This window comes from Lucilia cuprina, chromosome 4, assembly GCF_022045245.1.
Source record: "Lucilia cuprina isolate Lc7/37 chromosome 4, ASM2204524v1, whole genome shotgun sequence".
Taxonomy (NCBI): domain Eukaryota; kingdom Metazoa; phylum Arthropoda; class Insecta; order Diptera; family Calliphoridae; genus Lucilia; species Lucilia cuprina.
Window position 1 is genome coordinate 5,443,832 of NC_060952.1, and position 27,184 is coordinate 5,471,015.

At 27.5% G+C, this 27,184-nt stretch overlaps 1 protein-coding gene across 1 annotated transcript in view; it reads left to right on the plus strand.

Moving 5' to 3' along the window:
• The first annotated feature begins 4,126 nt into the window (after nt 1–4,126).
• Nucleotides 4,127–27,184, plus strand: part of LOC111683973 (GATA-binding factor C) — a 31,004-nt gene continuing 7,946 nt past the window's right edge. Inside the window, exons 1-3 of the mRNA XM_046949595.1 lie at nt 4,127–4,579; nt 24,224–24,507; nt 24,651–25,512. Of these exons, the coding sequence (XP_046805551.1) occupies nt 4,285–4,579; nt 24,224–24,507; nt 24,651–25,512 (1,441 nt within the window). The 5' untranslated portion in view covers nt 4,127–4,284. The remainder of the gene's footprint in view (nt 4,580–24,223; nt 24,508–24,650; nt 25,513–27,184) is intronic.

The following is a 27,184-nucleotide window of genomic DNA, read 5'->3' on the forward strand; positions in this document are numbered from 1 at the left end:
TAAAATAAAGTGATGATTAAACGGAAATTTTACAAAGCAAACAAATATATTTAAATCAAAGTCTTGATCAAAGACATAGAAAAGTTTTTAAACAAATTTTATTACAAAAAAAAAAATCAATAAAAAAAAAGAATTTGTTACAAGTATAGAAAAAAAGAAATTTATAATTTTTTAAACGAAAATAATAAAAAAGTGTTAAGTGTTTATCAAAAACAAATTTCTAACAACAACTGTAAGGAATTATTTTATTTTACATAATAAACAACAGGAAATCAACTTAACTAAAGCACCGGGTGGCAATATTTAGAAGAAAAAGCTTTTTTTTCTATTGTAAAGCCAACAGCAATTTGGATTTATTAACTTTAAACATCTTATAAAAACCATTTGGCGACGGCAGCAAAAACTTCAATCTTCACTTTGAAAGAAAATTATTATGTACAACAAAATTTGTTTTATAAATTTTTTTTTTAAAAACTAAAAAAACCTTAACAATTAAGTATAAACACACATTGCTTTATTAAATTTTTATCAATTTTTAATTTTTTTTCCCAAATTTAAAACAACCAAATTTGTTATCTTTTAAATGAAAATATTTTTTTCTTTTTTTGTTATCAATCAACAATGTTTTTTTTATTTTTTTTCTCAGATAACAATTTTAAAAATCTATAAGAATTGAAAAAACCAAATCATATTTGTCAAATGTTCTAATAGATCAATATCTTTAGCAGTAGTAGTTATCAGCATTATTTTTTTTTAATTTCTTCAAATATTTTTTTATTTAAAGAAAAGGTGTCAATATTTGATTTTTCTTTCTCGGTACACAAACATTTTTAAAATTTTGGTTTGTGTTATCTGTTATGATATTATTTTTTTGAACTGCTACCTGTCATTTGATTTATTTAGTTGATATCAAGCAATATTTGTTTATGTAACTATGTGTGTGTTTACTTTTAAATAAACAAACAATATTGTTATCATTAAAGTTGGAAATATTTGTCAATAAGTTTTTCAAATTGTTTGTGCTCAAACTCATCATTTAGGATTGTGAAAGCAATACTTTTGAATACAACTCTTTTCAAAAATTTCTTTAAATCAAATTTGATATAGTTTAATAATGAATTTCTTTAATTAAAAAGACGGCAATTGTCATGGTTTTGTTTATTAGCAAATTAATTTTGAAATTACAAAAAGGAATTCTTATTTTCTTTTTACCAAAAAGCCTTATAACTTTGATTACAAAGCTGCAAATTCAAATAAAAGTTGTCATTTTAATTTATCTAGTTTGGAGCTTTAAAAATTTCTATAAATCAAGCCTTAAACTTGCTTAAACTAAGTTCAGTTAAACTCGAGTTTAAGCTGATTTCTAAGATTAACTTAAAAAATTTAAAAGATATTTACTTTACAAAAATAAATATAACATTATTTTGTTAATTTAATATTTTTTTCGAAATTAAGAGAGATTTTAACTTAAAAAAATATTGAAAACAATTTTAAACAAATTAGAGAAATAAATTAATTTTTTTAAAAGAAATTATTCATTCTTTTAAAATTTAACAATAAAACATTTCTGTGCTAACTTTAAAACTTTATAACTTTAATTGTTATACTTTAAATTCAAATAAAAGTTGTAATTTGTAAATGTCTAGCTTGAAGGTTTAAAAATTTCTATAAATTACGCCTTAAACTTGTTAAAACCAAGTTTAGTTAAACTCGAGTTTAAGCTTATATTCTGGATTATCAGGAAAATTTTAAAAGATTTTTTATCTAATTTAACTTAAAATAATTTTAATTTGAAATTTTAAATTATATTTTCATATTTTAAGAGATAGTTTTTCTATCAACTTTGGAAAAAAATTTAAAACATTTTGTATAGAAAGTTTAATTGTAGCTTTTTATTTTTAAATTCAAAATTTTGTAAAGAAAGTTCAATTGTAGTTTTTTATTATTTTGTACATTAGACAAAATACCTTTCAATTATAAAACTATTCTCCCTCAAACTCAACTATTTCTTTTAAACGTCACCTACAGAAAGCCGGCGCTTATTGCGACAAAAGTTGTAATAATAAATTTATTTAAATTGTACAAGTAAATCATCGGTATGGCATTTTAAATACTCTAGACATTTTACAAAATTTATACACAAAACGCCCACACATTTAAACAAAACAAAAGACACCACAAAGAGACAGACAGGTCTGCTGCTGTCTTATTTAAAGAAAAAGGTTTCTTTTAACTTCAACAAAAATTTTCTAAGCGCCAGTTTTCAAAATTTGAGAAAAAAAAAGAAAGTATGTTGTGTGTTTAGAAAACAAAACAAATCTTTTGTTAAAGTAACACAATAGATGAAAAAAAACTCAATTGCATTTCAAACTATAAAACAATATAACAAGATTTTTCAATAAAATTGCAGTATTTTTTCTTATATCCTAACAAATTTATGGGCTTTAAAAAGAATTTTGTCACCCGTTTTAAAAAAGGAAAAACAATCATTAATCTTAATTTTTGGTTTAAAAACAAACAAAAACAGAAAAGAATCTTAACTAGTTGTTAAAACCGCAAACTCATTACTTGTTTTTGAAAGACAAAAGCAAGATCTCTTCTACCCACACCACTGTTAATAATTTTCAATTTAAATTAATACAATTTTCAATTTAATTTTATTAATTCATTGGACTTTTAACCAAACAAATTTCTGTTTTTCAAAAAATAACAAAAAGAGTTTATAAATAAATATGTTTAACTTTTATTTTTATAATGTTGACATTGACTGTCATAAATCAAAAGTCTATAAAATTGTTTAAATACTTAATAACAATAATATCAAATGAAATTCAATATGACTGAAGTCTAAAACTTTTGCTGCTGTTTTTCTTTTTTTTTTTTTTTTGAAAATAATACACAGTGTGTTGGTTTTAATTAACAAATGGAAGTGATAAGAGTTCTGAATGGTTCTTTTTTCGAGATTGGAAAATAATAACTACAACTTGTTTTAAATTTAATTAAAAATTTAATAAATTCTTTTTTTAGTTAAAAACATATAAAAACTTAAAATAACAATTTTATTGCGTATAGTTCAGCTTAAAATATTTAAATTTATTAAATTTAGTAGTTAAACTTGCTTAAACTTAGTTTAGTTAAACTTGAGTTTAAGTTTATTTTAGGGTTTAAATTCCTTAAAATAAATAAGCAATTTGAAATATTAGAGATTTTTTACTTAAAAAGTTTTTAAATAAAGTTTTTGTTTAATTTTTTAGGTTTTATTGAAAATTTTAATTTTAAAATGAAATTTTTAAATGTATTAAACCTAGTTTTGTTAAACTTAAGTTTAAGCTTATTTTAGGTTTTAAATTCCTTAAAATAAACAAACAATTTGAAATATAATAGATTTCATTAAAAAAAGTTAAAAATTTTTTTTATGTCAATCACTAAACTTGTTTAAACCAAGTTTAGTTAAACCAGAGTTTAAGCTTATATTTACATACAACTTGCAATTTTTAAAAGATTTTTCTTGACAACTTTTTAGATAAAAACTATCAAATTCATGAAAAAATTAAGACAACTTTGTTTAAAATTTTTAAAATTTAAAAATTTTTATTTAAACTTTAGTCCAAAACTAGTTCTGTTTAATTTATGTTTTGTTGCTACGTTTTGCATAAATTTCGACTTAAACTTGCTTAAACAATGTTTAGTTAAACTTGAGTTTAAGCTCAAAAACTCAATAAAACTGACAAACTAACAAGTTTTTTGCTCTCCTTAAAATTAACAATATTTTTATAAAATTTCTTTAAGTGTTTAAAAACTAGTGCTAGTTATGTGTGTTTATGCGTGTTAATGAATTTTAATCTATTTAACGCCATTAAAAGCCCTATAAATTGCTGTTGCTGCCGTATATGGGGGTAATATTAAAAAAAATTAATAATAAACCTCAAATAAATACAAACAAAATGTTTAAAAATAAATTTAAAACCCATAATTATAAATCGAAATAAATTTAAGTTGATTTCCCAGTTTGTGTCCTCTCTCTCCTCCAAACTTTTCTTTATAAACAACTACAACTATTGTATTTTAATAATTTATTTTAAATTTTCTTTACTTTTAGTTAAAAATGAACTTAGTCTACCAGACATAAAATTTTAAAAATCAAATCTCCCTGAAAAACAAAACGTTTTGCCTAAACTTGAAAAGAAAAAAAAAAACTTTTTGCTCAAATTAATAATTAAGTTGATTTTTTTTCTTTAATTTACCCGGGTTTGTTATAAAAAATTTTTCAAAATTATACTTGATATGGATATGACTTCAACGGCGGAAGCTGCTGCCCGCAGCTGGTATGATAATCCGCGTTTAGTAGGTGGAGGCTCACCACAAACCAATGGTTTGGGTGCCTCTGCCTCAGGTCTAGGTCATCACGGTTTAGGTGGTGGTCTGGGTTCAACAGCCAGTGGTAGCACCGGTTTAGGCGGTGGCAGTGGTGCCGGTGCTGGCAGTGGTTTAGGTTTAGATACCAGCGATATGGGAGCATTTTATGCTCTTGAAAGTAATGGTCATCATAGAAGATATTATCCCAGCTATCATCAACACAGTAAGTTTACAATTTTATTATGTTTAAATATCCTTTTTTTTAACACTAAGCTTTAAAAAAAAAAACATGGCTGTTGTTTTTATGTACTATGTTTAAGTTTCTGTTAAACATGACGTATCATAATTTTTTTGTTTTATTTTGTTCTTTACCTTTTTTTCATAACTTCCCTCTGTATTTATTTACTATTCATTCAATTGTCAAAATGGTGCGTGAGTGATTGACGGGGCGTCTGTGTAAATGAAAAGCAAAAAAACAGAACACAAAAAGAAACCAATACCAAAACCAATTCTAAACAAAAGACCACAATAAGAAAACCAAACAAACTCCTAACCACATTGTTAACGTAAAATGAAATTGTTAAAAAAATAATGAAAAAAATAAGACAAAATCGAAGAAATATATTTTTTGTATTTATGCCACCCTTACTCCTACAATATATTTATATAATTCTTTACTAGACATGCATAAATTTTAAGGTATTACCACATTTTTTTGTTTCCTTTTTATCATTTAAGTAGGTTTAAGTTAATATAAAATGAGTTTATGGGGAATTTAATTAAGGATTAAGGTGTTTTTTTTTTTTAATAAATTAATTACTTAAACTTGCTTAAATATGGTTTAGTAAACCTTATAGGTTGATAGTTATGTGATGGAATGAATAAACAGCTTAAAAGCTTTTATATTTAGTGAAAAATTTCACTTAAATTTGTTTAAAGCAAGTTTAGTTAAACTCGAGTTTAAGCTTATTTTCAAGAAAAAAGGGTCAAATGTTGTTTGCTTTATACTAGGCTTTACAATTCTGTTATAATTTTTTTTTATAAATTTCAAAGTTTAACAAAAAAATAACTTTTTTCTAGTTTAGTTGAACTTTTAAGTTCAAAATTTTGCTGTGGAGAGTTTAAGTATTTAATAAGCTTTTTTACTTAAACTTAGTTAAAACTAGTTTAGTTAAACTCGAGTTTAAGAAAAAGTTGTCAAATGTTGTTGGCTTTACTGTTATACATTTTTATAAATTTCAAGATTTTTGATAAAAATAAGCTTTTTGCAAGTTTAAATGAACTTCTAAGTTAAAAATTTTATTATGGAATTTTTAATTATTTTAAAAGCTTTTATATGCCATGCAAAATTTTACTTAAACTTGTTTAAAGCAAGTTTAGTTAAACTCGAGTTTAAGCTTATTTTCAAGAAAAAATGAACAAATTGTTATTGTTATAAAGCAGGTTTTACTTTTTAATTATAAAAAATTTAAATTTTTTTCAAATAAAAAAAATTTACAAAGAAATTTGCTTAATTATGGTTTCAGCTTTAAGCTAAAACTTTATTGATATTTATAGAATGTAAGAATTGTGGTTGTTGTTGTTTTTTTGGCAACATTTCAAATGTTGCTCAACTTTGTTGCTAATGAATTTTAAATTAAAAATTTACGCTCCCACGCCTTTAAAACAAATAATACAAAACAATGAAAAAATCAAAAGTTTTTTTTTGAAAGAATTAAATAATCACAACAAACGGCTAAAATTTCTTTTTTTAAACAAAACAATAACAAACCGTTTTATTTCTTAAATTATTTTCAACTGTCATTTTCGACAGTTAACTCCCCATTGACACTAAAACGGTGCGTTTTAAATTGTTTTTTTTTTTGGTAACATTTATTCACTTACCGTTTAAGAAAAAAACCTAAAGCTTTTTGCATGAACAATCATCATCAACAACAACAATATGAGAGTATTTTTTGTTTCTGGGGTCTGTGTCCCTCTTCGATCTCGTTAAAATAAACCAAATATTTATGCATCACTGCAAAAATATATGCATTCATGTTTTTTTTTTTCTACCACTTTTATTTATGTATATGAATGAATAAAAAATGACTGACTGTTTGAATGAATGAACAAAGATACATATATGTATATATATATGTATATTGGTGTGATTGATCAAATATTACCATTCACTTAACGTGGATTTTCTTACAATAATGTTTAATTCATATCTACTGCACAAGTTATAAGCCAAGAAAGATGAAAGAAAGCTTGATTGAATTTCATTTCAAAAACCACCATTATTGTAATTTATTCCCGGCTTATTCATTCATGCGTACCGGCCGTTTGGCAGCCACAGCCACAGCAGCTTCAGTTTAACTCTTTTTGCTGTTGTTGTTGTTGTTTGTATAAACAACAATATACAATATTGTTTGATTGTTCGTTTGTTTGACTGTTTGTCATATTATAAAACGATCATTCATTCAAATTTATTGGCAAAAAAACCTGTAACATATTTTGATTCTGTGACAGACATACAGTCTAGTCAAGAGTTTTTTTTTATTTTTGGCTTTACTTGTTTTCATCTCTTGTTAGTTTTTTTTTCTACAATATCTGCTGTTCGTTTAAACAAATTAAGATTTTAAAATTCATTAGTCTGCAAATGTCATTTGATGACTGTGAGCTTGATTGAAAGCTTAACAAATGTCAAAAATTCAAATAACAATTTTTATGCACAATGAGCGAAAAGCAAAAAAAAAAAAAAAATGCAAAATATCTTGTTTATCATCATTTATATGAAATATATCAAGTGCTGGTTTTTGTTGTAACAAAATTAACTAAAGTTTAAGTTTTGTTGTTTGGTTTTTCATACATCTGTCAATTTTGTTTAGAGCTTTTTTTCTATTTTTTTTTAATTTTTATTGATGATGTAGTTTTTTAAAAGAAAATTCTATAAAATGAAGAAGTTTAATATCACATAAAATCTACAGTTAATTACAAGTTTAATAAAACTTAGTTTAAACAAAGAAATTTATTTTAATTAGTTTTAGTTTTCTTGATTTTTTTAATTTTAAACAAAAAATTAAATTTTTATTGCAAAAACTTAAGAAATTTTCTCTTTAAAATGCTTTAAGTAGTTTTATGTTAAACAAATTTTATGCTAAATTTTAAACTTTAATATTTGCTATCACAAAACTAGAGTTTAGTTAAACTCAAGTTTAAGCTTAAACTTGAAAACTAATACATGTAAATGATTAATTTCAGTCTTCTAAATATAAAACAAACTAAATTTTGCTTTAAACTCAAGTTTTCTTAAACCCAGCTTAACATTTTCTTAGAAAAATTGTGTTTTTTTTTTGGCCTAAACTAAATTGCTTTTAATTAATTTAAGTTTTTGTTGCAAGCAAATCTTATCACTCTAATTGTAACTGATACATAACATTTATCTTTTTAGCTTTCATATAAATATTAGTAAACATTTTTGTTGCTATATAATTTTTCATATTTTACTAACCAAAGAGAATTTCTTGTTAAAATTAATTTTGAAAATCAAATTTCTTAAAAGAACCAATCAATAATTTTCTGATACAAAACAATGACACAGTTTGTGTCTGAATCATAAACATACATACATATATACAATTTATTTTACATACAATGATATAAATGACAAACAAATTGTCTGCTGTTTGGGCTTTAGACAGTTGTTGGTTAAATCAATGGCAAACAGTAAAAGAATAAATAAACAAAAATGAACAACAACAAAATATTGCAACTACAATAAAACTAACAGCAATAATAACACCAACAACAACAGCAACTGTTGTGACACTGGCTGTTGGTTTGCTGTGCTGTTGCTGCTGCTGCTCATTTGTATTAATATCTCCTCTAGATGTATATTCATATGCATTGTATTTGTTGAGAAACATCTAACGCAGCAAGTGGCCAAGGATGACAATGAATGCAAATGTGACAATGTTCATTAATTTCACCAAACCAGTGACATTGTTTGGAGGCCAATATGAAATACTAACATCACAACAGCACTAGCAGCAACATTGGCAGTTGCAGTTGCATATTGTATATATGACCAACAACTAATAAATGGCTATTTTTTTTTCTCTTCTCGTATAAAGCAAGAATTTTCACAATAAAATTTTTAGAATTGATGTTTTTCTCCAATGGTTATGGAATCTGTTTTTCAATTGAAACTAACACCCGCGATTTGTTACAAGACTGCTGTTAGTGACTACTATTACTACTGCTTTTGGTGGGATTTTTGTCGTTGTTGTTGTAGTTGTTAGGTCTGCTTGGTGGCTTTAAGTATGCGTATGATTTTGTTTTTACGTGTGTGTAAGTGATAAATTATAGGTGATTATGATGCAACATGCATTCGCATTTGGAATATTTTGCTCTATAGTTTTCAGTCTATTTTGTTTGGCGTTTATGTTTATTGTTAAGTTTGTGGTTATTGCCAAGTGTTTGTTGCTGTTGTTGCTGCTGCTGGTGGTGGTGGTCATAATGGTGTGGCAACTACAAATTGCTTTAATTGCCAACAATGACACTAGCAATATGCGTTTTAAATGTTCAATTAAAATTGCATTAAAACTGATTTTTGGAAAAAACTTATTAGAAAATGTATGTAAGGAAATTGTATAGTAAATTACAATTAAGGCGACAAAGCGTTTTTTCATATAATTTTATTTTTAAGAATTTTCTTAACATTTAAAATTTGTCTAAAATCTAAATAAGTTAATTTATTCTTAAAATGTTTAAGGATTTTTATTTATTTTGTTGAAATTATTATAAATTTATAAAAATTTTTGCTTAAACTCTTCAAAAGCAAGTTTAGTTAAACTAGAGTTTAAGCCTTAAACTTAAATTTGAAAATCTTAAAAATTATCGAAAAATAAGCTTAAAAAGAAAAAATATTTAAAAATGAAAAACAATCAAAATAAAAGTGAATTTAAAAAAAAAATAAAGTAAGCCCCAATTCCCTTTTTCCCCCTTAGAGGCGCTTTGCTGCTTTTGATCAAATTTTTTTGTAATAATATATTAATTAATCATTTCATTATCATAAAGAATTCATTGTTTTAACACTTTGTCTCAAAAAAAGAGAATATTTTTGCAAAATGAATTTTTAGTAGGGGGAGATTTTTTTCAGCAGCAGTTGTCTGTTAATTTTTCTTTGCAAATTCCCTGTAGTTTAGTTTTTTTTTACATTTTGGTTTGATTAAAATGTCTTGAAATCATGCAACATTAATTATGACCCAAATTCTTGGAAAAACTACAATAATAACGACAACAACTACAACAGCAAAACAGACCACAAACTAAAATATAAATATTAATGCAAAAATCATACGATCTTAGATTCAATGTTTTACACACAGTTTTGTCATTGTTGTTAAATATTACATTCAATTTAGTCAAAAATAAAAAAATGAAACTATATAAAAACGCTTAATTTGTAAAGTGGGCTTGTCTTTTTCAGTTTCAATTTTACTCTTTATAATTGACAAATATGCCAACACAACTAGGCTTTTTTTTTGTACAATACAAACTCGTAAATATTCATTAATTTTATATAGAAGCGGTCATTCATTTAGGTTTTGTTGTTGTTACAGTACTCGTTTTTTGTTGTTGTTGTTGCCTTTAATGTCTTACTAGTTTGTTGTGTGTTTATTTCATAATTTCTTTTGCAAATATTTTTAATTCATCTTCTGTTATGGTTAAATGCAAGCCTGACTGACTGAATGACTGGCTTGTGCCGTCAGTTGTGATGATGTTGTGATCTGTAGTTGATTATGATGATGTTGTTGCTGCTGCTGCTGTTGTTGTTGATGTTGCATGCTTTTGATAATATGTTACAAAAAACCCCCCATATTGTTGTTAGTTTTGCATATGTATAAGCACGACCGCCCGCTTTGGTTGTATGCTTTAGCTTTTTAAATATGAGTGCGATATTTTAATTAGTTGGGGCAAATATTTTTTCTTTTGTTTTCCCTCTCTCTTTCTCTTCTTTTCATTATGTGTAGAAATAGTTTTTTTTTAACCGTAAGTGTCGGCTTTTTGTTCCTTTAGTTAAAAGTTGCAGGCACAGTTGTTCATATTATTAATACAATCAAACTTCTTAAAAAAAAAACATATTTTTTCTGTTAGCGGCAATAAGTTGTTGTGCGGATACAATAATTCCATAATGTTGTTGTGTTTGGTTTTGTGTATGCAACAGCAATATCATCGTCATTGTCGTCTTAGTTGTTTGTACAACTATCATCAGTGTTGACAGCTTTACTGCCTTAGTCTTCTTGATTTGCTGCTTTGTGGCCGCAGTTGTGTTAAGCTGTCTGCGTAATTAAATGACATAATTATTTCAATTTCAAAATACTGGCCACAGTTTGTACAAATCGTCTTGGCATTACGGCTTTAAAAGAATAGACTGACGGACATATCGGTTCTTTTATGCTAAAAACTTACTGGCTAGTTGTTTGGCCGGCTGATTTGTTGTTGAGTTATACCGTTTGTATGTTGTTAACGTATATTGTATGTTGTTGTGGCAAACACGTGATTTCATGTTGTTTGACATTTTATGTAATTAAAAGACTTAAAACAACTTAAAGGTTGAAAAGAACACAAATTCAAAGTTTTCTCTCTTTTACTCGCTTTTAGTTCGTTTCATTCTCAACATTTGCAATTGTAGCTTGATGTACGTGATATTTTGTTTTATTCCTTTAGTTTGTTTTCTTTCTTTTGATGATGATCTATACACAACTATTTTGCATTCCATGCAAAAAACAAAACTTAAACAACTGTTTATACATATATACTCTTTACGTTTGGGAATCGCTTAGCTTGACAATATGTATAATAAAACAAAAAAAAACTAAATTTTATTATACCGAAAGGTGTCTTGTCATCTTTTCAAGTTTTACCGCCAATCTGTGTGTGTGCGAAAGCTTTTTTTGTTCAATTTACATTAAATATTGCTATTGTCGTTAGTCGTATATTAAAAAAAAAAAAAAAAAAAAAAAACAATTCATTGCGTTTCTATATAATTGTACAGTTTTTGAATTCTAATTACAAGTGTTAAGTTTGCTTTTATGTTTTCATAAATTTATTTGAAAACTTTATATGATTTGAGTTAATAGTTTTTATGTTTTTGTTATGCAGAAAAAAATGCTAAAATTTTCAAGAAAATTCATAAATAAAAAAAGTTAGAAAAAAATTTAATTGAATATACCGTCGCTTTAGTGGCGTTTAAGTTTATCAGCACATGTTTCCTGTTTGTTAATAAATTTTTTCTTTCACATTTTATTTGTTTGTAGTTTTAAATCTTCTTAATAAAATTGCAATTTTTGTTTCAAAAACTTTTAATTGCTTCTTAAATTTTACAAAAAACACTTTTTTCTGCTAAAACTTGACAAAAGCAAGTTTAGTTAAACTCGAGTTTAAGGTTAAAAATGAAGTTTAACTATTTTAAAAATTATAGAAAATTTACACAAATACAACAAAATGTTTTGAAAATGTTTTCTTATACGTTTAAACCAATTTTTGTACAAAAAACTGTTAAAATACAAAAATTTTAGAAAAAAATAATGGTTTAAATCGGACAAAGTTTCTGCCTTTAAAAAATATTTTTTAAAAATGTTTAAACTTAATATTAAATAAACTAAACTAAACAGCAATGATATTAACCGCCCCAAAGTTTTATAAACACAGGCTTTAAATTTTTTAAAAACCAACTCCCCTGAGATAATTGAGAACAAAAAACTAAATACGACATATCAAAAAAAATCTTTGACAATAAAGCATTTTATGACAGCTTTTTAATATTGTGATGATTAATAGTTGTTGGTCAGTCTAGAGGCTGTTACGTTGACACAAGGAAAAATATGATGTATTTTTGACAAGTCCAACACATGTCATTGAGCTTAGTTTTGCAGTAAAGTTTGAGTGAAAAAAAAAATTTCAAATAAATTAGGATTTTTTTTCAAAAGGCAAAAAAGAAAAACCTTTAAAAAATCTCTCAAATTAAATGTTGTATTTGTATCTTTTGATGTTATCAATTGTTAAGGCAACAGTGAGGAAAAAACAAACCCCAACAACATGATGCTTTTCTTATAGTCTATGCGTTTTTTTACCTTTTGGTTTAACTATTTCTACGAAATTTAACTAGTTATTGAATTCCTAAGAATGAAAAACCACCAAAAAAATATAAGAATCGAGTCTAAAGATTCTAAGAAGACAGCAGTAAACAGCATCCAACTTGCTATAACAATTGCAACAAAACTGCAGCAGATGAGTTGGAACCCAAAGTATAGAAAAACAAAAAAAAAAAGTGGAAACAAAAATTACTTGATTTTAGTTTTATTTTTGTAGTTTTCATTTTATTATTGTCTTGAATAAAAGAGTGAGTGTTCCTTTTTCGTGGTAACCACCAGCACCAACAGTAGTCAATTGTAACTAGTGTGTGGCAGACTGAATGTCTATGCTGTGGCACACATGCAACAGCTATCATGCTGCATCCAATGAACCAACCAATGGCAATTGGATTTAAGAGAAACTTACAGGAAAAGCAAAAAAAAGAAATAAAAAAACATGCATGCCTCACGTTTGCATTTATGATGTGATGATGCTGCTGCTGCAGCAACAAATGTAAACAGGATTTTTTATACATATATTTATACATTTTAACTAAACGTAGAGAATCTTTTGTTAGCCCCTCTTCATACTACTGCTGGCCCCCCTTTTGCAAGTAAATTATGCGTTCCTTTTTTTTTTTTTGTATTGTGGCATGTTTTAAACAATATGCTGCCTGTCGCAGAAGCCGCCGCTTAAAACAGTGTAATAATTTTATAAGTTGCTTTGTCAATTGCCAAAGTCTGCTTGTTGTTACGGACCCCCAACATGAACCTTTTCAACGCTACAAACATGTATTTCTGTCGAAAAAATATGACTTTAACAAACAGCAGCTATTTAGCATAATTTTGTGTTTTGTATGTTTAAGCCAAAAGAACAAAAAAAAAACACACACATACATACACAATGGTCAAAAAAATCAAATGATAAATTTAAAACTATTTAATATTGGAAAAATTATAAAACAACTCATCTTTTTTGTATGTCCGGCCACAGCAAGGTTGATGTTGCTTTTAGGCCTGGCTACATGTCGAACAAACATTGTCAAGAAAAACATAAAAACACACACAGCATAAATTTATGCATAACATGTTGCAGACACAAAAAAAAGTTCAAGCAACGAATCATAACAACAACAACATATTGCTACAAGAATACACCAAAAACAAAAAAAACCCTTAACAAAATAAAATGTGATCACACAAATTGCACAAACGTTTTGCTGCAAATAAACTTTTAAGCAAACGCAAACTACTGTGCCCCTGTTCCCCCTTAAAGAAACCTTTATTGGCGCATATTTTTGATCATTTTTTTTTTTTTTTTGAGGCACACAACGAATTCTTTGTTATGATCTTTTGTGTGATTTTTGCAGTTTTATCGATTGTGATAAATGTCACAGCATTGCTTATTTATTTTATGACATGTGATATCCATACAAATGATGCCACCATCATACCAACTAAACAAGACAGCCACGCAAAGTTTGCTGCAAACAAAAGCAAGCATGTGGTCCTTTTTGATCACTACTACTAAAAAGCATCTTCTTTTGTTGTTGATCAGTCAGTTAGTTTGTGTGTTTAGTTTATTTTGTTTTTAAGAAAAATTTTCACGTAGGCGTCAGAGTTTGTCAGTTTGTATTTGATTTGAAAATTTTTATGTTTTATGTTGTGTCTGCCACAATGTCAAATGACCAAATTTGGTCATTTCACAGGCGTTTACTTTTGCGCCACAAAACTTTTATCATAATAATTTCTCTTTAGACGGTTTTTCTTATAGAATTTTTGCTGCTGCTGCTGCTGTTGCTGTTGTTCATCATCATCTAAACTTGTCAACAGTTCATCAATTCTTTAAAGCAATTATGATGAGTTTTTTTTTCTTTCATTTTTTTTGTTTCAAACTTAACTCTACAGTAGCATTCTTTGAATTTATTGTAGTCTGTAAATGGTTTTATGTTTCAACACTTTTATCGAAGTGGCATATTTAACGCCATGAAAAATTGTACTGATTGTCACCATTGATAAAATAGTTTAAATTAAAGCGTGTGCTTTTGTGATTTTTTTTTGCAAGTTTTTGTTTAATTTTGTGTATATTTTTTGTTTAAATTAAAAATCCTTATAAAGTAAACATAAATTTTAAATGTTTGTTTTAAAGGCTATTTGTGTTAAACTTTATCAATAAGAAAAATTATAAAAATATTTTTAAAAGTTTTGAAAAAATTTACCTTGTTTTACCAGGTTTTCTAAGAAATTATTTTTGATTAAATTGTAAACAAAATAACTGTTTAATAGTTATTAAATTGTTGTTTTAACAGTTTTGAGTTTAAATTATTTTTAAGAATTTTTTAATATTTTTTAAGGAATATTTAAACTTGTTTCTTTATAAGGGTTTAAATTGAAATTTTCTAAATAAAAATAATATTTTTTTTTTTAATTTTATTTTTGTAAAAATATTTTTGCTTAAAATTTTATTATTTTGTTAAAAAATTTAGCTTTGTTTTATAGAATCATAGAAATAAGCTTTGCTTTATATAAAAAAGCTAAAATTTTGACTTAAACTCTTGTAAATCAAGTTTAGTTAAACTCGAGTTTAAGGCTTAAATCTAAGTTTAAGTAACTAATGATTTATTAAAATGGGAGTAATATTAAAGTGTTAATAAAACATTACAAATTTAAAATATGACACATATTAAAAGCTTTAAAACTTTAACATTATTTAAATTCAATCAAATCAAAAACTTAGCCTTCAATAGAGTTGTAATAATTTCTTTTAAATTAATTTATTATATGCAATTTTATTGCTATTGTAATATTCTTTGTTAGAGGACATTTACAATGTATTAAACATTATTCTTATAGATATTATAATTATTAACTTGTTTAGGTTTTTTTTCACAAGGTGTGTGTAGCATTTAAAATTTATAAAAATTGTTTTTTGTCTTTGCCACAATTCCATTTGTCATAATTGTCATATTTGTTAAGTGTTAAATGTCCAACACATATTCCAGACGTGTTGCTGCTTGTTGTCCACTCTAAGAAAACAATGAAAAACCAACACAAAACCTCTCAATACTTTCTCACACCACAGCCAATTTGTATGCAAAGAATAAATCATTTTATTATAATAATAATAATAATGATGATGATTATGATTATGATGATGATAAGAGGGAATGTTGTTAATTCAGACTGTTTTGTCTGTCCCATATCAACATGTTAGTAGATGGCCAATATTATAAATAAATTACAAAATAAAAAAACAAAACCTACAACATTTTGCTACAAATGTTTAAAAGAAGAAAAAAAAAAAAAAAAACTTAAACAAAATGGCGTTTTTCATGAGAAGTACTTAAACATACACAGCTAGTTTACACTCACTCTTATAAGTTTTAGATTTTTTTAAATAAACTTTTTTTAAATAAAAAAAAAGTTGATTTTATTTTTGTATTTTTCCTAAGAATATGTTGCACATGCAAGTGTGTGTGTGTGTGTGTGTTAAGTACTTGTATCTTAAACTTTAAGTCTGCTAAAATTCAGCGTAAAACCCACATGTTGGTAAAAAACAAAAAAAAGTTCGTTTTTTCACATTTTCCTTATTTTACTTTTAACCAAATGTTGTTGACATTTTAACGTTGCATGTAGTATTTGCCACAACGTACCTGTGTTTAACACTAAACCAAAAAAAAAAATCTTAAAGAAAAAGACTAAAAAAATCCAACCACGTAAAAACTTTTTTTGTTTATTTTTATTTATTTTCCTGGTCTATGAAACAGATGCTGGATTTTGCTGTTCTAAATGTTGCCATGTTTGTAATTCACACCATTTTATTGCTGTGTCTTTATGGGTACTGAAGTTGGCTGCTCTAGTCTTTATGTCTACTTGTTTTAGCTATTGCTTAAATTTAAGATATGGAGCATTTAATCTAGACCCTGTAAAGGACTTCTGTGCTATTCTTTTTAAGGTTTTTAAAGATTTAGATAAAGTTCAATAAATAAATAAATAAATATATTTGTGTAACATTATTAGCATCATCAAGTTATCATTCTAAAAACTACCATAGCCACAAGCCTGCCTTAACACCGAAATAAGTTTAGTATAGAAAAAAATCTGTTTAGTAAGTTTTCTTAAGTCTTTTGTTCTAATCTTATAGATATGTTATATATGGCAAGTAATGACATTACAAAACAATTGTTTTAAATTTTTAAAACTTAATTTCAAAAAACAACTATACAAATTAGTTTGAAATAGTTATTTATATTCAAAAGTTTCCCTATTATTTAGAATTTTCACTATTACATATTACATTTAATGCGTTAAATATTTTTTAGTTTTTTTTTCTGGTCGTTGTTGTTTTTGTTTTTTTAATTGTCAATTTATGTAAATTCATTTAGTAAGTGTTCAAATCTTAAATATTTAAACATACTTGACACATCACGCTATATTGCAAACTGCCAGCAACAATTGTAACATGCAATATAGTTTTCATTTAAAATAGTTTGCCTTTTAGACTGAATTCAAATTCATAAGTTAAATCAAATCGCACTAGATTTCAAAAAAAAAAAAAAAACACAAAAATGACATAATAATTGTTGGAAATAAATATGTATATATTTTTTTGAAATTTTCTTTTTGTTTTAAATTAAAAAATCATTTTTTCTTTAAAAATCTTTTTAATTAAGTTAAATTTATTTAAATTAATAAAAATTTTAACTTAAACTTGTCAAAACCAAGTTTAACTAAACTCGAGTTTAAGGCTTAATGGCGAGTTTAAGTATGTCAAATGTTAAATTTAATTACAACTATTACAAAGCAATTAAGAAGTGTGCAAACTAACAACTTTCAACTTAACTAATAAAAGTTTAAAGCTTAAAATTTTCTTTAAAAATAAAGAAATTTTAACTTAAACTTTGCTACAAACAGCTTTAGTTAAACTCTAGTTTAAGGCTTAAACTTAAGTTTAGTTAAAGATTTAAACCTCCTACAACTTTCTCAACATTCAACAACTGCTTAAAACTTTAAATTTTCCTCTAAATTAAATTTTTTATAATTAAAACTACTATATACATAAAACAAGCATCTGACCTTTGACCTGTACTCCTACAATGTGTTGGAAAAAAATACTATTTCGCACGCAAATTCCCAAATAGAATAATTAAAACCTTAATTAAAACGAAACTACTTAGCACACTGCATACATACAAGGAAACCAAAGAAAAATAAAAGGGCCAGCAAAACAATTCTTTACTAACTTTTGCTCAGTCAGTCAGAGTACAACTAAACGCGAGCTGGTTGCATGTCTGTTCTGTATGTATGTATATGTTAAGCCAACAACAAACTAACCAAAGAAGCCGTTATATGTCTGACTGTTTCAAATTTCAAATTGGGACAGGCTAAATGTGGTAAGCTGTGGAGCAGGTGTCATTAACGGGGGGATTAATAACGCTTGCTGTGCTGTGCTGCGCTGTTCTCTTTTTGTGGCTTAATACAGTAGTAAAGGCAGTTGTAAACAAACGTTAGCGGCGGTTTTTTGTTTTCTTCGTAAAGCAAAAAAAAAAAACTGATCATAAAGTATAAAAAGGCACGTGTCTAAATAAAACAATAATAATAACAACAACAAACAACTCAAATTTAAGACAAGTTAAGTACTTATACAACCAACTATATTGTTTTAGTTTTTATTAAAGTAAGAAAAAAAAAACACAACTTGCAGCTGAAGTAGTAAATATTCCCTCCACTAAAAGGACCTCTTTTTATTTATAAAAAAAGATGTAGAAAACCACCAAAATGTATAAAGAAAAGACTTAAGGATCAAGTAGGAATCACCTACAATATTTTGAAAAAAAAAGAAAAACACTCACTCTCTTACACATTTTTTTAAAGGAAAGACAGACAGACAGACAGACAGACAGGCAGGTGTATTATTGTACAATTTGGCGCTTACACATATATTTCAATATACACTCTACAACATTCAACAATGTTGTAAGAAATGATGAGTTATGCTTTGTATAGCTATTTAATACTTGACAGTATTTGTTGCACTTGTCTTGAGAAAAAAACCCCAATTGTAAGTTAAAAGAGAATGAAAATCCATAATAATGTAGCCTGTATGTATAATGTCCTGTATCTAATGAGGCCTATAAAAGGTGTTTTAGTTGTATATTATTTATCCAAGAAAGAAAAACTGAAATTGTTGAATAAGATTGATTGATTTCTTTTTATTCCTTTTAGAGTTTAAGTTACAGCTGTATCCGTTTTGCTTAATTTTCTTAATAAAATAATTTATAAATTTACTTAAAATATGTTAAAAGCAGATAATAGATAAATATCTTTAGTTTAGTGTTGACCCCAAACTTTTTTCTTTTTTTTTTTGGTTTTTTTGTAATGATAATATCTTTGCTTTACAATCCTTTCATTTGCAATTTGTTTAAGTGAGAGAAAGAGAAGATTTTCTAGTTATGATTATATTGATGTCAACAATATGTTTGAAATACTTTTGAAAACTACTCTACAAAAGTGAGAAATTTAATTTTCCGAAAAGCCTTTTGTAACAAATAGCAAAAAAAATATATATATCCTTTTTATTTTGCCAGCCACACACACACACTCACTCTCTTAACTCATTTCACAGCATCACACCCTTTGTGTGTTGGGCCATCAATAAGAAGAGTGTGTGAAAATGATTTTGATTTTAATGTTGCTGTTGCATGTCTACTGTGTTAGTTTACTACCACTTCTAACTGATACTTTGTATTGCTTTTAGATATTTTGTTATCAAGATTTTTCTCGCTTTTTGGTTGCAATTTGTGTCAATCTCTCTCATCACATCTAGGTTTTACTGTTTCGTTTTTTGTTTCAATTTTCCTAAAATCTGTTTGTTACCATTCAAATGAAGATTTTTTGTAATTGATAAAATTGTGGATTTTTAATTCCATTTCAATCCTTACATTCATTTTATATACATATACATATGTACCTAGTATGTATGTATGTCTAGCTGGGATTTTTGTCACCCAGTAAGAAGAGATTTTTCGTATACAGATAAGTTTTTAGCTTTAGCATCTGCCTTTCATTCGAAACATTTTCATCATTTTTTTTTTTTGTGCAACATACACTTTAGTTAATGAAATGTTATTTTTTCTCTTGTTAAATATCATTAACAAATTAAAATATTATTTTCTTTATTCTCTCCTTAACTCACCCTTAAAGCAGGTGTTATTTCTTTTTAAATAGAGTAATTATCACACTTTTTTTTAATTCTATTACATTATTACAATTCTTTATAATTTCCCACAATTTGCTTAATGTTTTCTTTTTTAGTTAATTAATTTTCAATTTCCTTAACATGTCTGGTTTTTGGTTTGGTCTATTCTAATTCATTAAATTAAGACTGACTGATGGTGTCACTTAAATGGAAGTGTTTTCCTGTTAAAGTTAAAGCTTTTTAAAATTTCAAGTTAAACTTTAAGTTTGTATTTGAGTTTTTTTTTATAAAAGGCGGCAATTAAAAGGCGCTTGGACAACTTGTTTGTTTGTGATAAAATAAATTGTCATTGCTAACCCAGCAAACAATTTGAAACTTAAATTAGTTTCAAAACTAAAAAAATTTTCAAAATTTTTTTAGTTAATAAAAAATTTTAACTTATTTTTTGTTATTTTAGTTAAACAAATGTAAATCTATTTAAAATAACTAAAATTTCAAGTTAAACTTGCAAAAACCAGGTTTAGCTAAACTCGAGTTTAAGTCCCAAAATTAAGTTTAAGCTTAACAACTAATACTTTTAAATAATAAAACAATTGCTAAACTTAAATTATTAACAACTTTCCTTTAAATTTTGTTTATTGGGTTTTGACAATTTGGCATTTCCTTTATGATCACAGGGGGGCTATTTGAATTGAATCTCACTTGTGTTTAAATGACGTTGTCAGTTTTGAATAGTAAACACCGCAAATTGTATATTGACTTGGTGGAACAGGCTACTATGGCCATGATGAAACTTTGCAAATGGCCAGCCAGCATTAACGTAACAATAAGCTAGCTATACCGAGCGAGAGCATGTTAAATGTTCATTTTGTCGAGAGTGAAGGGCGGTCTATACACACACATGACTGTTGATTGTCGCTGTCAAACGCTTTTAAAACGCCAAACTTCAATGTTTTATACAAACTTGCTTAGAGAATTGTCAGAGTGGCCTTTTGTTTTTTTAATACAAGACAAAGAAATCGCAATAAAAAAAAAATGAACGAAACAACAAAAAGAAAACAAATACTCTCAATTCCATATACAATTTATGACCAGGGCAAAGAGTTTTTTTCGTTGTTAAGTTAGCAGCAGGCTTAAGCTTAAAAAAAATAGAGTAGAGAATTTTTTTCTGTTAAACTCCTTAATTGCTAAAGTACTTTATTTAGTTACTTAAAGGCGGCTTTTAAGCTTTGATGTGTCATTTTAAAACTTTGATTGTTTTAAACATTTATAGCTAAAAAAAAGCTTTTATGGTATTTAAGTTTAAATATAAGGAAAAGTTTAGGTTTGTTTTTTTATTATGCAAATCTTGTTTAAAGTATTTTAATTAGCTTCTCAAAAATTCCCATAACAAATTATAGCTTATTGCTTACATTTGTTTGTACTTAAAGGTTTAATTAAGACTTTCAACACTATACCACGCACTTTTTGTTATAAAATTATAATGTACAGATTTCTTGTAGATTTTATGCTTTATCAAAAGCAATTTGTTAATACAAAACCTATAATTTGAAGAACTACTGACAATTGTAGCAATTTCACATGAACTTTTTCTCTTCCTTGTGTTTTTTGTTATATATATTTATTTTTTTTACTGTTAACTTAACTTTTTTATTTCTTAGTCTTAACTCTTAATAGTCATCAATAATAATTTTCTTGCAATCTTAGTTTTTTGTTCATATTTTTTTTGTTATTTCAACTCTGTTTTAAAATGATGTTGTTTGTTCATCATGAACATCGTCATCATCACCTGCAGCAAGTAGAGAGTGTTTGTGGCAAGCAGTCTTAACACCACATACGTTTCTTTTAACAATTTCTTATATCCATTGGACTAGCATGAAGTATCATTTGGTCTGGACTAAGTTTTAAACTTTGTTGTTGTTGTTATTGGCTGGATTTTAGTCATATAGCATTAAGCTTTGTCGATGCATCATCATCATCATAATAATAATATCTATAATCAGCAACACGTACATATAATATTGTCTAAACCACTGTTATTAGTATAATCAAATGGGAATTATCTTTGCAGCCAGATCGAACTTGTTACTTATTTGTGGTCTTGTGGTCGCTGGACTTGCTAAAAAAAAAAACAGAAAAAATATCAGTAGTAATTTTAGTATTAGTTGTAGTAGTCATCGTCAGCCCTGGCAGTCACTCAGTTGATTTAAGTTTAATATTAATATTGATTATGTTGCTTGCTGAGCAACTTTGAAACATATGTCCCTCTTTTTTCTCTCCTTTATCCTTTTTTGCAACACTGTTGTAAAAGATTATCTTGTAACTTATAAGCCACTGTTTAGGGAGAATTTTGTTGTCGTTGTTGTTGTTGTGGGGTGGCTTTACATGTGTCATTATCTAAAACAATCCATCTTTTTAGGTTTTGTTGTTTAATTTTGTATCTTTTGATTCTTAAAATTATTGTTTTTTCTGGTTACTAAAGGCGATTTTATGAAAATTTATTTTAATTATTTTGTTTTCAAATAAGAAAATAATGCTTAAAATAATCATAAAATATGTTAACATTTACAACAAAAACAAAAAATAATTTAACATAAAAATTACTTTGAAATTATATTAATAATTTTAAAAATATGTTTAATCAAAAATATAAACCAAACTGCACCCATTAAAGTAATAAAACAGGGGGCAAACAAATTTAAATGGACTAAAAAACAGATTTTGTGTTAGCAACATGTTGCTAAGGAAATGTATATAAACATTGTTTATATACATTGTTTATAAACATTTGCTAACATAAACAAAAAGACTTTTAGCAATATGGTGTTAACAAAATGTATAAAAATATTGTTTAAAAGCATTTAAAAACCAACAAAACATTTTGTTTTAGCAACTTGTTGATAAAAGAAAGGTATGTAAACATTATTGATAAACATTTAAAAAAATCAATATTAGCAACATGTTGCTAACAAAATGTATATAAACATTGTTTGTAAACATTTTAAAAACATAAACAAAACATTTTGTTTTGCAACCAAACTTGAAAACAAATTTCAAGTTTAGTTTTAAAAGATCTGAAATGTTTTGTTTATAAATATTTATGTTTCCCTTTAAGTCGGTGCTCCCCTGTTTTAACTAACTTACGGCTAACTCCCCAAACCAAAGGGGGGAGTAATAAAATGTTTATAACTTTAATCCACATACAATTCATAACAAAAAAAAAAAAAAAAACAAAACCAATGAACGGTTTATCCAAACAACAATGCATGTGATCATGCAAATCTTAAAAGAACAAACAGCTGCTGCTGCTGGTGGTGGCGGTGTTATTACTCTTGCTGCTGTTGCTTGTTTTACTAAACTGTAAGATGGCTTGTTGCTTGAATGAAACAAACAGCCACTGCTGCCAAGTAATCCAGCAAGCAAACATCTATCTAAACCAAAATTGTCTTGGTCTTTGGGATTTAAATAAAACTAAAATTGTTGATGCTTTAAGCAGTTTTAATGCAGCGAGATTTAAATGCACATAAATCTCACTTGGTGTCCGCCAAATTATAGTTTTCAAAACATTAGCTTTTACACTTTGTAATACACATAAAAAAAAACAAAACAAAAGAAAAAAACTTCGAACGCCACACAAGGACACAAAAGGAACACTTACACACTCACTCTCAGTAAAGTGCGGTAAAAGCTCTATTATAATCCATAGCTACGTTTGTAGTATACGTGTTATGATCAATGTGTTATGATCATTTATATGATCATCGATCGATCGATAGCTGACTGCTGTATGATGATCGATCTTTTTTGTCTTGCAGGTTTAAACAGAATGTACAAAAACAAAAATGTTTTAAACGCGCGATTGTTTATGATACAAATTAAACAATTTATGACGACAACTGAAAATGCTCTGTACAACAGCAACAACAACAACATAAGCAGAAAACTTATGTAATACTCTACTCTATAAAGCAGAAGAAGAAATAAACATAAAGCACTACCGCTTAAGTATAGAATTTGCAAACGAAACAAAAAAATCAGCTTAAAGCGTTAAACAGTTGTGTTTAATCTGTGTGGCAGTAATTCAATTTTTTTTTTGTTTTATTTTTCTTGCCAGCAATTGTTGTATGCAACTAAATAAAAACTAGTGCTTTGCTCTGTTTTGGATTATGTGCGTTCGTTAGCTATAAATTTTAATTTCACACTCTGTTTTATGTTTTATGATCTTTCTCTACTGCCCCATACAACTCCTTTAAATGTATTGAGTTTGTTCTTGGTTTTTTTTTGTTTTTTAAGATTTTTATATAAAAAAAATGATCATTTATTATAAATCGTTATCGCTTCTGGTCTCAATCGCATGCAGAAATATATGTTTGTACAACTTTTGGCCTTCTTTTTTTTTGTTGGTTATATCTGTATCTTAAATATTTTTGCAATACAATGCTGCTGCTGTTGTTGTTTTTGTAATTGATTTAATGCAGCATTATATCGCACCTTTTCCAGAGATTTATTTACTCATCTTTTCTTTTTTGTTCTTTTTTATTTTTAGCCTCCCGTATGCCATCCTCACATACATCACCGCAAATGTGTCGGCCTCACTTTCATACGCCCCTGAGTTCATGGCTTACCAGCGAACATAAATCATTTGCACCCGCCAGCCCTTGGGGCAGTCCGTTTGCGTGTCCCCAGGAACCACAGGTCGATCATAAATTGAGTCAGGTGGGTCAATCACATCAGACAACAACGATGGGTCAACATTCATTTCCATTCCCGCCCACACCGCCAAAGGATTCAACACCCGACTCAGTACAAACCGGTCCCTCGGAATATCAGGTGAGTGTAATAAATAAGCTCTCAGGCTATTTTTGTAAAGCTTTACAAAAATAAATAAGCTTTTTTAAAATCTTTTTTATTTTGTATATGATTTTAACTGATCACAAATTTTCTTTCCCTATACAATTGTGCTTTCTTTTTAGGCTGTGGTAAATGCTTTTATGCATCAAGCTCAAGCGACGGGTTCCACCTCCCTGCCCGATACAAGCTGTGCCCTCGACATTAAGCCCACCATACAAAATGGCTCTACCTCCTCCTCACACAATGGCAGTGGCCAGTCCTCTGTGCCCAAGCAAAGAGAAGGTACTAATCAAACGTCAAACAGTAATAGTAACAACAACAGTAATAACAATAATAGTACAACAAATAGTAATAATACAAATAATCAACATAGTAATCAGACACACAACAGCAACAACAACAGTAATAACCAATCATCGACATCAGGTTCTAGAAACGCCAATAATTCAAATACACAAAATGTCCAATCTGCCGCCAACCAAAATAACAATACCTCCTCCCTACACAACAACAACAACACAAACACCAACGCCCTGCTAAACAGTTCTAGTGCGGCGGGTCTCTTCGATAGTACCGGCCAAACGCACTATGGCAATTTAGGCCAATCTAGCGGTTTGGGTTTGAGTAATGGTGTTGCTGGCAACACATCCGCCAATAGTTATGATGGTTCATATGCCTCGTATGCGGCGCATCATCATGCGGCCGCTCAACATCAAGCGGCCGCTGCAGCAGCCGCTGGTATGTTTCAAAGTCCTTCAATGGCAGCGGCGGCTGCTGCCAGACATCATCATCACCATCATCATCATGGTCATCATTCGATGTCGGCATCTAGTGTGGGTTCATCGGGTGGTATGTCGAGTAGTGTGGTTGGTGTTGGCGGTGGCGGCAGTCACGGCATGTCCGGCAGTTTAAGTGGTAATGGCAGTAATAACGGTTCCAATATTGATGTTAAACCGGCTCGTACTAAACCTCGGACTAGCGCTGGTAAGCAAGACAAAACTTTCATACAACAAAAGCAAAAAAAAAATAACACTCATTCACTCACACACACACACGTATGTGTTGGCATTTGAATTTGTTTTTAACAAATTCTAAATGTAACAAAATGTTGTGGGTGAATAAAAAAAAGAAACATTTTATTTTTGTTTACTAACACTTTATTTTATATTTTAGTTTAAGTTTAATTATTTATATTATTTGAATTTAAGTTAAGTTTTCTTTTTTAAGATATTTTTTGCATTTTTTTTAAATTTTGTGCTTTTATGGTTTTTGTTTTAATTCTTTGTTGTTTTTCATATTGTGTGAGATTTTTTTCTTCTTAACTATGTGTTTGGGAATATTGCGTTTTGTATTTTGCCTTCATTATACTTGACATGTTCGCAGTTTATTTTATTTTATTAAGTATGTTTTTGTGTTTTTTTTTTGCTAAAATTTTTTTACACACTTTTTTTGAACAAAGTTCATTAAAAAGGCTGGTATATTTAAAACATTCCAAAAGTTTGCTAGCTGCACTTAAGTAGTCTTCAATTAATAAAGTCTATTTTTGTAGCATATTAAAAATTCGTTGTCAGCCTTGTTGGGCTTATTAAAAGTACTTTTCGTTTCTTAGCCCAAGTAGGTACTCGTGAAATATAAAAGTGTAAGCAAAAATCAACCTAAATACAATAACAAAAAAAAGAAGTTTTATATACAATAACAAGCACTTGAACATGTACAAAAACTTTTAACAACAAACAGCAAAGAAATAAAACAACAAAAAACCTACAACTGCATGCATTGTTTAGCAAGTGATTATACGTTGTTGGCGTGTGAACTTGGAAGGCCTGCCTGCCAGCCAGTCAGCCATCCAGCGTATACATTGTAAATACGCAGTGACAATAAACCTTTTTTTTACACGATATTATTAATATGTACTCGAGAGTATAGTATTTTGCATTCCGTTACTCCTTTTACCCTTAAAAAAAAGTAGCAAGTGAGGGAACTGAACACAAAAACTTAATACTCATCATCAAAATCGCATAATTGTGGGTTAGTTGAGTATGAGTATGTGTGTCTGTCTAACCCACTGCATGTTTTTTTCCTATTGTCATCATCATCATCTTTACATGGTTGCGTTTGTTAATTACATTTGCATTATGAATGTGACACAATAAGAGCGTTGTATATTATAGGTATCTGTCTGTCTGTCCGTCTGTCTGTTTCTTTGTCAATCTCATGAAGTCAGTTACCCTATAGTTTTTTTATCCCTCTTACTTTGTTGGAGTTTGTGGTAATTTTTATTTTTCCTACAGCTTTCAAGTGTATGCAATTTTTTTTTTTGTATTTTTTTTTGGTTCATAACATTTGCAAGTTTTATTTAGTTGCAAGTTCCTCATTTAGTTTGTGTTGAGTTCAGACTGATAAATTTAAAGCAAGAAATGAAAATAAAAAAAAATATGTGTAGCTTTGGATGAAAAATGCGCGGAAGTGCCTTGTGCAGTTTGTTTTGTCGTCATCGTCGTTGTAGTTGTTATAGATTGTAGCCGTGTATAACACCTGCTACAAGCCGGTTTAAAAATATTCTATTTCTTTTAGTTTGTCTTTCCTTAATAGTAGCAGTTAATGTTAAATTATACATTCTCAGTTAAGTTTTATGTTACTAGTTTGTGGTTGTATT